Source organism: Cebus imitator, unplaced genomic scaffold, assembly GCF_001604975.1.
Source record: "Cebus imitator isolate Cc_AM_T3 unplaced genomic scaffold, Cebus_imitator-1.0 Scaffold5, whole genome shotgun sequence".
Classification (NCBI taxonomy): domain Eukaryota; kingdom Metazoa; phylum Chordata; class Mammalia; order Primates; family Cebidae; genus Cebus; species Cebus imitator.
The window spans coordinates 10,621,766-10,634,199 of record NW_016107320.1 but is presented as its reverse complement, the minus strand read 5'-3'; the positions used below and the strand labels follow the sequence as shown (position 1 = coordinate 10,634,199).

Here is a 12,434-nt window from a genome sequence, read left to right as displayed (position 1 = left end):
ATTTTCCTTTTACTTATTTGGCCTGAAGTACCTCCTAGGAGGCAGGACCCCAGGACTGTCTGGAACAGGTCACTGTGTTCCAACAAGATAATTCTGCTTTCATACAAACTGACTTCAGATGGACACAAGGAAGCACTATTGGGCAGATAAATCAGAGCTTTCACTTAAAATAGTAATTCAACTGCAATCTGTCTTTGCTGTGACGGTCTCCCTTGTTGTTCATGTCCTATTATGTATTCTCATTCTTTTTCCTTGTCATACATATCCCTTCTGTATGCATTCATACACACAAGGAAACAAACACTGATGACAATTTTCAATGCATTTGTTAACTAAAAAAATATGTTAAGTACTAAATGTGTTCCTGATTAAACATAGATGCCTTCTAATCCCCAGGATGGAAAAAAAATAGATATAGTTATTTCCTTTCTGAACACAGACTGCCTGCCCTGAACCTCCTCCTTAACTCCACAGAGACCACAGAATAATGTCCATTCAGACAGGGACAAGGTGAAGGAGGAAGTGAAGGGAGTTGATGAGCAGGTATGTAAGTGGAGATGATTATGTGGGTAATCACAACTATATTCTAAAACCAAACAAGAAAGCTTTGGATTATCTCTTGCTTCTCTTTTCTGTTATCATGGAAAACAAAACAAAACAAAACTAATCAATATGTTTAGGATATTATAAAACACTTGCCACCAACCCTTTGCCAAACAAAGAAATGCTGATTTGTGGTGTTCTAATGTTAAAGTTAAATCTATTCCATAGGAGGAAGCGAAATCCCATTGTTCAAAAAAGGAAGTAAAGAGTCTCACCTCCCATTTGCCCTGCTGTGTTCTCTTCTTTAAATGGATATTCCAGTGCTCAGAACTGACATCTGCACAGTGTGGGATAGTCAATGCAAAGGGAGTGGTGACGATCATGTCTGGAGGACCACAGGTGACTTCAGGACTCAGGAGCACCTCAGAGCCATCTGACTGGAGGCTTCACAGTAGAAAAAAGGATAAAAGAGAGAAGTAGGTAGAGGAGGGGGCATATTTGAATGAGAATTTGGTTAACGGACTGGGGTTTTCTTCATGCTTGTAAGTATTCCTTTCCAGGATTTTCTTTTACAAAGGACTGGTCTGGAGAACAGGCATTTGTCCTGAACTTCTCAGGCACATGGAGGGAGTTCACATATAGATTTCAAATCTAGGTTGTGACAAACCAATTAACAAAATGACAAATGCTTCTTTGGAAATAGGGGGCAGAACTGGAGAATGCAAAGACCTGGATGGTGGGTCACGTACCAGCTACCAAATCTTTATTCTTGTTGATGCCATTACCAATGAGCAAACAAAAACTTTATAGAAATGACTGCTCTGGTAGTCTTGTTACCATCAAATTTCTTTTACCCAAACACAATCTAAAATATGTTTAATGTTGGTAAATTATAAAGCAAATTATTATGAAGCAAAACAGTATTTTTAATATAAAGAATGAGTGTCTATTCTTGCTTTGAAAACTTTTTGCCAATGCACAAATACATAGCTCATAAAGTGATAGCACGGTAGACAGCTACAAATGTGCATAATACATAAATATATATCTTCCAACTATTTTCTATTTTAGATCTAAATTTAAAATTATTGCATCCAAACCTGGTGTTCAGATTTTATGAATTGTTAATTATTTACAGAGACAATGCAGAGTCATGGAAAATATAAAAAAAAAAGCGACAGTTAACTAAAATGGGATAATAATACCTAACGGAATGCCTCCCTCTTTCATTTTTTTGGCTTTTGTTTTTAATCTGTGCCCCAAATAGTAAGGAGGAATAATTTACGGAACAGCCATCAGTGAGAAGAACCCAGAAGTCTGCTTATTTTTCCCCTAATGGCATGTGTGTTCTTCAACAAGCTATTTGATCCTTTTTTGTTTGCTGTATTTTCACTCATAAGAAAGATAATAATGTTGAATATAGAGCAATGCTAGCGGGAGAGCTGGCATTGGCATTATTACCAAAGCTTTTACTTATACCACCTAGGAAGGACATTTACATTTGTCATCCTTGACCAAAAAAGCAACCCCTTGGGCAAAATAAAGATACAATTTAGTGCTAAAATATGCCACCTTTCCCATGATCTTGTATAAACAAAGAGTTTTTCTCTGAGTTCATCTAAGGTGCTATTCATTTGTGAATTGCTTATGTTGACATCTCCTATTCTCTCAAGTTAGTAATGGTTATACTTGAGCTCATTATCATTTGCTGCAGCAATAAAGCCAAGCCATATAATTGAGAAGCATCTTATGTTTACTGTGTCTGAAACAGGAGATGTAACATTATCACCCTGTCTCCGCTCCTCTCCAAGAAGCCCTGGAGATACCTTTAAAAAGTTCAATCTTCCACAAAGGTAACCACAGTCCAAAATGGATAGTTCTTCCTATACGGACAAAACATGGTTAAGATGATTATGTCTTAATTTACCTTTAGGTAGGGCATGCGAGGAGAGGGGGATGGGAAAGCAGTATATTAGCAACAGCACACACTCTATGGAAAGCCTAGAATAATATACTTGAGGTTTGAAAAAAATATGAAATTCCAATATGCAGCCTGTATGTGGGTGCCTGCCAGCGGCCATCAGCGAGGGTGAAGCACTTTCCATGTAATTGCCGCCTGCATTCATCATGGACAGGAATAGCAGGGATGCTTATGAGTGACCGATGACAAGCTCTCCTAAAAGAACTATTTAATTGCTTTCAGAGAATCATCCCCCTTGTTGAACATATTGTTCAAACATATGGGAATTTGGGGAATTATTTAAGGCCAAATGAACTGAAATCAGCTAATTAGGTGAACTCTCACACTCATTGTGAATAGCAAGGTTCCTTTCACAGTGGTAACTTAAACAGCTTTAGGAGTCAGAGGCAGCATATACTGAATATGAGCCAGGGCATCGAATAGGAGCTTTGCATTAAATAGGCATTGGGCATTTCCTTAAGTTCAAAGTAAGTAAATCAAGATTTATATTTAATTCTCCTCCTGTGAAAATAGTGTCCATGGGTGTAGGATGTAGGTCTCTGGTGAAGGAAGTTCACCAGAACTTCACAAAAATCTCTCCATTTTTTTTTTCTCACCATGATTAAGAACAATGCTTCCTTTTCTGCTACCTCCTATCTGTGACAAAAAGGGAGATTTACAAATATTAATTAAAGCTCTTCACACACCTGTGGAGGCAGGTGTTAACAGCATAAGGTCACAGAGGAGTTAGTCAAGGTGATGGCAGTAAAATAACCCAAAATTTCTCACTCACAGGCTCTTACTCTCTGTGACCAGATTGTACTTTTCTGTTACCGTTAGGAGATTTCTGGCCAAATTGCTGGATCTTATGACATTCCAAGGAAAGATCAGAGAAGGAGGTGGAATATAGTCCCAGTGTAATCATGGATATAGAATCAGGACATTTGAGGACAGAGGGCTGGGGAGAGAAACCTTTAATTGGATGTGGACAAAAATGAACCTTCTTAAGGAAAGCATAGATAGCATTTAAGCTTTCCCATATTTCATAATCCACAACAAGGCAGTATACATGTCCTTGCTGGGAAAAAAAAAGTAACACATTTTTCTAAAATTGCTGTGAGCTAATAACTGTGAACTACTAATAGCAGTGATTTTAAGATAAAAATACCAACCACCTCAATGTATCACACACCGTAGTATGGTCTGTAGACTGAAAAACCTTTTTGCATAGAGCTTTTGCTACGTAATGTTTTTCATTGTTCTCTCTCTGTACATACATATTCACATATACATACATGCATATATATTTGTAGTTTAAGTGCTGTATATAGATACAAAAAGTTTAATAATTTAAGAGATGGGTCTTATTTCTATAGGAACTCCCCTTTCTGAGATGACTAATTCATGCAATTGTCATATATTGTCATTGCATCAATGTACACTCTGACTTAAATTCTCAATGCCTTAGGAATGTGCACGATGGGCATTTAAGGCTCCTTGGAAATGATGCTGGTCTCCTTGCTTTTATCCTTGCCTTTCACTGTCTGTCCTCCATGCAGCCACCTCAGTCATCTTACTAAAAATGCCAGTGTGTTCTCACCTCATGGGACTGCTATAGTTCCTCCTCCTCTGGGGTTCTGGGTGCTGCCTGGAGGAGTTTTCCCCTAGACATCCACATGATTTACCCCCCTTGTGCCTGTCAGGTCCTTATTTAACTGACATCTACTAATAAGGCTTTCTCTGACCAGGACTTGGTAATCAAAACATTCCCAATACTAAACGCAGATCTTGGTTTTGCTTTTTCTCCTCAACACTTAATGCCCTCTAGTGTGCCACACCATTTGCCTATTTATTGTTATTTTTTTCTCTGCATAATTTCCTGGAAGCCAGGGTGCGTGCTTTCTTTCTTTTCTTTTTTTTCTTTTCTTTCCTTTTCTTTTCTTTTCTTTTCTTTTCTTTTTTTTTCTTTTCCTTTCTTTCTTTCTTTCTTTCTTTCTTTCTTTCTTTCTTTCTTTCTTTCTTCCTTTCTTTCCTTTCTTTCTTTTCTTTCTTTCTTTCCTTTCTTTCTTTCCTTTCCTTTTCTTTTCTTTTCTTTTCTTTTCTTTTCTTTCTTTTTTGAGACAGCATTTCACTCTTGTTGCCCTGGCAGAAGTGCAGTGGTACCATCTTTGCTCACTGCAGCCTCCATATCCTGGGTTCAAGTGATTCTCCTGCCTCAGCCTCCTGAGTAGCTGAGATTACAGGGATTTTTTTCTTTTTTTCTGATTAGCTCATAATTGCATCCCCAATATCCTGTAAGCACTCAAAAATACTTGTTGAAAAGGACACAGAAGCCAGCTTGAAGAGATTCTCACTGATCAAATCTGGAACGTTTTGAGCATTAGATTATGACAATAAAGAATTATAACTCATTGAGTAATACTATAAGATTCCACAAAATAAAAATTCACAAAGAAATTAATCAATAAGAAGGGAAAACTCTTCCACACAAGAGAAAACCAACTAATAAATGTAGAAAACCATCAATTAACAATCAACTACATAAATACCTGGTTCAGTTGAGAATTGTAAATGGATGTTAACCCATTAGGTGAAAGTTTAAACAGTAATAAAGAACTGTTTACACATTCTCACACAAGGTACTTAACTAATTACCAAGGGTAAAATAGTACTTTCCCAGCAGACACCACCTAACATGGATTACCAAGTTAAGATTCCCAGGAATGGGATGGATCCACAGAATATACCTTCCTGATGGGACACAGTGAAGAGAACCTAGCATCACTTCTGTGACATTCGTGCTAAAAGTCCACAGCCTGAAGCTCCTCATAAGGAAACATTAGACAAGCTCAGAGAAAGGCATATTCTCCAAAATAACTCATCTGCACTCTTTAAAGTTGTCAATGTCATGAAATACAAAGTCTCAGGAATGGTTCCAGAAGAAAGCAGACCAGAGGCACAGGACAACAGCATGCAATGAGGGAACTTGGACTTTAATTTGCTCTCAAGAACATTATTCAGAAAACAAATGAAATACAAATCAGGTGTTTAGAGTAGTAAGAGTATTTTATTAATGTTAATTTCTCCTGTTAATTGTGCTATGGTTATATATGAGAATTTCTTGTTTGGGGGATACATACATGGAAATATCTAGTGATAAAGGGTTATCTTGTTCACTGTGGTTTAATATATATATATATATATATTCACAAATGTTAATATTTTACTAATTTTTTGTATGTCTCTTTCCTCTCTCCATTTTTATATATACATATAAATGAATAAAATACATGTATATATACATGCATGTATACATATATACGTGTATACATGCATGTATATATACATACATATATGTGTATATACATGCACATATATATACACATGCATTTTATTCATTTATATGTATATGGAAATGAAGGAGAGAGGAAAGAGACAAATACAAAAAAGTAATATATTGACATTTATGAATTTGAGTGCAGGATACACAGGAATTCTTGATACTACTCTGGCAACTTGAGTTTGAAATTCTGTCAATATTAAAAAAAATATATTTGTTTAAGTGAATGCAGCCAGGCATGGTGGCTCACGTCTGCAATCACAGCATTTTGGGAGGCTGAGGTGGGAGGATCACTTGAGGTCAGGAGTTCAAAACTAGGCTGGCCAAAATGATAAGACCCCATCTCTACTGAAAAAAAAAAGTATATATATATATATATACATATAAATATATATATATATACACACACACACATATAATATACATATATATACACACACACACACACACACACACATACATACATATACATATAAAAAAATTAGCTAGGAGGCCGAGGTAAGAGAATTGCTCAAACCCAGGAGGCGGAGGTTGAAGTGAGCCGAGATCGCCCCAGTGTACTCCAGCCTGGGCGACAGAGTGAGACTCTGTCTCAAAAAATAAAATAAAATAAAATAAAATAATGGATGCATGAAAATAAAAAGCCCAGGGAGAATTTTTACAAAGAAATCAGCAGGCAGACTATTTTGCAAATATCTGTTAAGTCTATTTTGTTCCAGGCTATAATTTAAGTCCATTGTTTCTTTGTTGACTTTCTGTCTTGAAGACCTATCTAGTGCTGTCAGTGGTTGGGTACAGTATATACCACTAGGGTGATGGATGCACCAGAATTTCAGAAATCACCACTAAATAACTCATTCATGTAACCAAACAATACCTGTTTCCCCAAAACTATTGAAATAATTTTAAAAGAAATCAGCAGGGCCACTGATTAATGTATGAAACAAATTGTGGAGAATAATGAAGGCACCACAGTTGGTAGTGACAGGGTGATGGTCCAGACCTCACCACTTAGTACCTAACATCCTACAGCACCCAGTTGCACACCAGTGCCAACTGGAGGTCGTGCTGAAAGTCAACTGCAAGGCAGCAACTGCGAATAACCATGGCAGCACTAGAGGTTTGTCATGGACATTTTGCCTCTCTGCTCAATACTCCTTTACCTGCTGTTAGACCGGCACCACTTCACTTTCTTTAAGGAAAGCGACCAACCAGTTCCAAGGTCCAACATGAGGTTTTTACTGTAGCTGTTGTCTTGCATGCTGGGCTTAGTAATTACTGTTTCCTCCTTTCCTCCTTATGGTCTATATTCTAGATTAATGTTGGTTTGATCACCTTTACCCAGAGTATCACTCAGGAATCCAGGCAGGAGAGTAATGATGGTTTTACTATGTCAGACCCTGGGTCGATATATAATTAAATCATATTTGAATGGAAAAGACATCAAGGCTGATAGATGGAAGCTGTACTCAGTCTTAAAAGCTCAGAAAGCAGCCTCCTAGAGTTTTCCAGCCAACAAGACATATAGTTTTGTTATTCATTTTCCATTAAGATCCTCAGATTTCGACCTGGGGTGCTAAAATTGCTGTGGATAAACATTAAGGTTTTAAGGTTTATTACTTGTCTCTCTCTCTCTCTGTTTTTTTGAGTCAGATCTCTCTCTTACTTGATTGCTCTGACCAGAGATTTCAGATCAGCCCCAGGGAAATGACATCATAGAATCTCCCAGAGAGATGGACCCTTTAAAACCAGCTTTTCCCATCAGTCAATCCCAACACTGTGGCTATGTCCTCCACTTCTGGCAATCGCTATGTGTGACTTAAGAAAACAGACTCTTGGAGAGAGGGAACAGGAAGTCAGGGGCAGAATGGAGGACAAAAGTGACGTTCAGCAATCTCTCTTTATTATAACAGATTCCTGTTTTAATCTTCAAGTGGTTCTAAAACTGTTATTTTTTTTTTTCAAAATTTCATAGGAAGATTATTTAAAATTTTATTCTTGGATGCCAGCAATGAAGATTCTGATTTGCTCTTTCTGGGATAGGGCCCAGGAACCTGCATTTTCTACATGAAAGGCGGTGCTGGCACTAACATTTGATAACAAAGTTGTGTAGTTCTTAAGAAAATATGCAAAGCAAGACCTCTCATGTCCTGGGGCCTTAGTGCTCTATCAAATATAGGACATTCCATTCTGAAGTGGGATTTGGACGATGGTCAAGTTTAAATTCTGAATATTAAGGACCTGGCCGATACTACCAAGATGGAAAATCCAACTACACAGGGACTGTTCCTACATCCCGTTTCTCTAAGTAACATGTGAATTAATAAGCAAGGATGTCAGGTTGAGGGATTGATTAGCAGTAACTTGTAATGTTATAGCTCATCAAGCCATTATATTCCATTCATTGGGGCAGGAAAAGGAGCAGTTAGAACAGTGGATTATTACAAGCAACAAGCACAATTTACTGAGAATAGAAGCATATGGATCTACTAGTAAAGGGCTTAAAGATCTGGGTCACCCACATGCTATTATCTGAAATAGGATCACAGAAAGAGAGATGGCATACAGGGTTGGGGTGGGAGGGGAATTACATACACAATTTGCAATGAGTATCTGAATTTGCTGAAATTTGAGCAACACCACACAGAGAAACTACCCTGTTTGCATATGTTAAACGACTTTAGTTTACACACACATTCCTAGGATGTTTACCAATTAATATACTACAGGAATCACAAATCATGTGTAAATCACCAGTTCCTAGACACAATTTTAAGCTTCATCTTTCATGCAGTGTTGGGCTTGCATTTAGCTTGTCTTTTTAGAAGAAGGGAGGCAGTGAGAGGATGGCTCATTGAAAGTGCCTGAAAATGAATAAGCATGAAGAGGATGGGAGAAGAGTGGGACTATGTGTCATGCTGATGGGGCATTTTTTTTTATAGCCACCACGTGGCTTATCCATTTATACTGAAACCTATTTCACAGAACCCTTTTATTTCAGGCTGGGGAGGGGCTCAGGAGTTATGAGGCCAACACCTTCTTTATTCAGATGCATGGCATGGGGTGGGTGATCCAAAGTCACAGCTCAACTTTGAGGCAGAGCTGGAACCACAGTCTACTGCTCTGTTAGTTGTGATTGGGGTGTGTCTTCAGTGGTGATGTGGTAGATAGGCAGTGGAAGGAATATGTTCCCTGGGATATAATCTCCACACCTGGAATTTAAATTAAAATGTTGGTATGGGAATTGTTAAGACTGGACTCACAGACACTACTAAACAAAGCCCAAGGAAAGCAGGGCCTCGAAGTACACAAAGGGGCCAAAATAGAGGCTTGTATTAGTTTCCCATTACTGCTATAGCAAAGACTTACTGGCTTAAAACACAAATTATCCCACAGTTCTCTAGGTCAGAAGTCTCATTAAGCTAATAAGACGGCTGACAGTAGGCTTGCTCTCCTTCTGAAGGTTCTACGAGAATCCAGTTTCTAGAGGCTACCTGTATTCCTTGGCTCAAGGCCCCTTCTTCCATCTTCAAGCCAGGAACATGACACCTTCAAATCCAACTCTCACTCTGCTATTCCTACCTCTTCCTCTCCTAAGGACCCTTATGTTAGGTATCCTTGGATAGTCCAGGATAATCTGCTTCTCAAAGTCTTTGATCTTAATTACATCTGCAAATTCCCCTTTGCACAGTTGTAGATTCACAGGTTCTAGGAACTAGGACATGACATCTCTAGGGAGCCAGGTTTCTACTTTCTGCCATGCTTTTCATGCCTTGAGACCCCCTGTGGCTGCCTCCTGAGCCACTGTTGTCTCTCACACACCATGCAATCCAACCAAGGTATCTGTTCACTTTAGGGCTATCTTCATGGCTTCAGTTTCCAGAACCCCCACCATAATTTGCAAAGTGAAGCTCCATATTTGTACGCAACTTTAGAGAATCCTGGGAATTTATTATGGTTTATTTTAAAGATTATAACTCTGAGAAATAGGAGGTTGATTATCCAGATTTTCAAAGGGCTATGTGGATTGTCTTAGAAAGTGTGGGGGCTGTCTCCTTTTGGGCTGGTGTCTTCTGGCATTTTTATTAGGCTATAACAAAGTGAAGTGTAAAGGATGATATATATTAAATATCTTAATAAGACAGGTTATTTCTACTTCCAGCATGGGCAATAAAAGAGATGGCACATGTGCCCCTTTACAATGTGCAATCAAACTCATGATCCAGTGACTTTCCCCTTATTGAATTAAGGTACACCTTCCATTCAGATCTATTAACAACATTCAAAAACCATTGTTATCTTGTCAATGGCATCTTTAATTAAAGACTCTTCTGGGCTGCTCTAATTATTTCACATTGTGAGTGCCCATGGGCTTCAAATGCACTCTGATTAAGATGATGGCAGTTTATATTTACATGTGTTTACTTGTGGACCTTGGGGGTGTGAGTTGGAGTGGAATAGCATGGAGAAATGCTCCTTTCCAAAAAGAGCAGGTCTTAAAATGACAATGTGATTTTAAAAAATTTTGTTCCTCTCCGTCTTCTTCTATCTGTTCCTCTGCTCATTTTTTGGGGGATGTGTGGATGATGGGGGATTAATGGCATTATATTCTAACCTAAATGACTTTGTGAAGAAATCATCATGATTTCACTGGGGAACAGAGTACAATCCTCAACTAAAGGTGCATTAACCCTTCTAGGCCATTAAGATACCATGTGATAAATTGCCCTTTTTATTACACCGCATGGCACTGGTTGCCTGAAAGAATTAATGTATTTCCCAAATGGCAGCAATTTACTCCCCTGGCACTAACAGAAAAAGACCCCTTTGTTACCTGGGAAGCATCTTTTCTCAGTAATTCTCTACGCCTGGTATAGAGTTAATTAATGCCAAATCTCTTGGAAGAAATAGGTATATGCCATCAATTGGATTCTTCCAAGACAAAAGACAAGTTTCTAAATCTCACTTATGGCAACAAACCAGATTCAAATCCATGATTGACCATTGAACACAAATGATGACAGGGATGATTCAAGCATTTTCATCCATCACTAGCAAGAAAAGCCTAGCAAAATGGATAGGGAAAAATCTTGTTCAAGGTGGCATATGCTTGACTGGCCTGCCCTGCTTGACTGGTCACTGATTTCCTAATCTTCACACCAGCCCATATGGAGTCTACTGTGTAGGCTCATATGATATACCTTTAAAATATAAATCACATGCCAGAGCGTTATAAGAAATAGAGATAGACTCAGAGGAATTGATGCAGGGAGTTATTCGTATCTTCATGAGGCTCTTGATTTTAAAGCGAACTATTAATATGTTTGCTGTAATTGAATTAATCTTTGAGTCTAGGACCGTGTTAGCAATAAAAAGGAGGTGTGCTCTACATCACTGGGACAGAGCTAAAGCAAATTCCATGCACTTCAGAGAATTTCTGTTGTCTATGTAACAAAACAAGACTAGGCCGGGCATGGTGGCTCACACCTGTAATTTCAGCACTTTGGGAGGCTGAGGCAGGTGGATCACCTGAGGGAGTTTAAGACCAACCTGAGCAACATGGAGAAACCCTATCTCTACTAAAAATACAAAATTAACCAGGTATGGTGGCACATGTCTGTAATCCTAGCTACTCAGGAGGCTGAGGCAGGATAATCCCTTGAACCTGGGAGGTGAAGGTTGCAGTGAGCCGAGATCCTGCCATTGCACTCTAGTCTGGGCAACAAGAACAAAACTCTGTCTCAAAAAAAAAAAGGAAGACCAGGTATAAGATGATTTCCAAATGTAAAATTTAAACAGTACTTCACAGTTTGTATCAGACTTCTCAGCCATCAAGTTATTTTATCATCCTCACCAAAATCTGAAAGCAAAGTTACTAATATGTAAAATTGGCAGATGACAAAACTGAGGCCCAGAGAAAGAGAATGATTTGCTCAAGGTTACACAGGCTGTTGCTGAGCGGGGCTTGGAACCCAAGACTTCCGTGTCCTTTCCACTCTACCATGCTATGTCATTTCTGATATTCTTTTAATTCTTACGCATTGTCAACACCCAAGTCTGCATTATTTTCCTGACAAGTTATGTAGGTTATCAGTTCACTTCAATGAGTTCCAGGACCAGCATGTTCTTATTTTGGAAGGCAAAGAAAACAAAGGCAGAAGATTTTGCTTGAATGAAGCAGGTAGTCATAATTATGCCTAATATCATGACATCTTACTAGTTAAATAAGATTATGGTCATGTGCTCTGTCGAAAGCCGATATGGGATTTCGATTCAGCAGTCATTTTTTGTTGTGAGTTATAAATATTATTTTCCCTTTATTCTTCAGTCTTTTTTTTTTTCCCTACCCTTTCTCTTGTAAGTCAAAGAGCTATGTTTATTCCCTGAAAAGAAATCCAAAGCTGCTCCCAGAGCAACTATTATCACAAACTCTCAAGTGACCTTCAGTCAGCAAATCTTCTCCTAATTAATCATCAGTTTCTGGGCCAGAATTCTGGGATTTATCTTCAACTCCTTCACCACACATTAAAACACACACACACAACAGATCTTGCCAAGTTCCTCCCCAAGTCTATCCCAAAAAACTCCCCA

The 12,434-nt window shown here is 38.4% G+C and overlaps 1 protein-coding gene across 9 annotated transcripts in view; it reads right to left on the bottom strand.

The window, feature by feature from the left end:
- The window catches only part of UNC5D (unc-5 netrin receptor D), a 559,094-nt gene that overhangs the window by 45,742 nt on the left and 500,918 nt on the right, over positions 1-12,434 (bottom strand). For all 9 annotated transcript variants that reach the window (XM_017536221.2, XM_017536239.2, XM_017536229.2 and 6 more), the window contains one exon: positions 819-987. In XM_017536221.2, the coding sequence (XP_017391710.1) occupies positions 819-987 (169 nt within the window). The remainder of the gene's footprint in view (positions 1-818; positions 988-12,434) is intronic.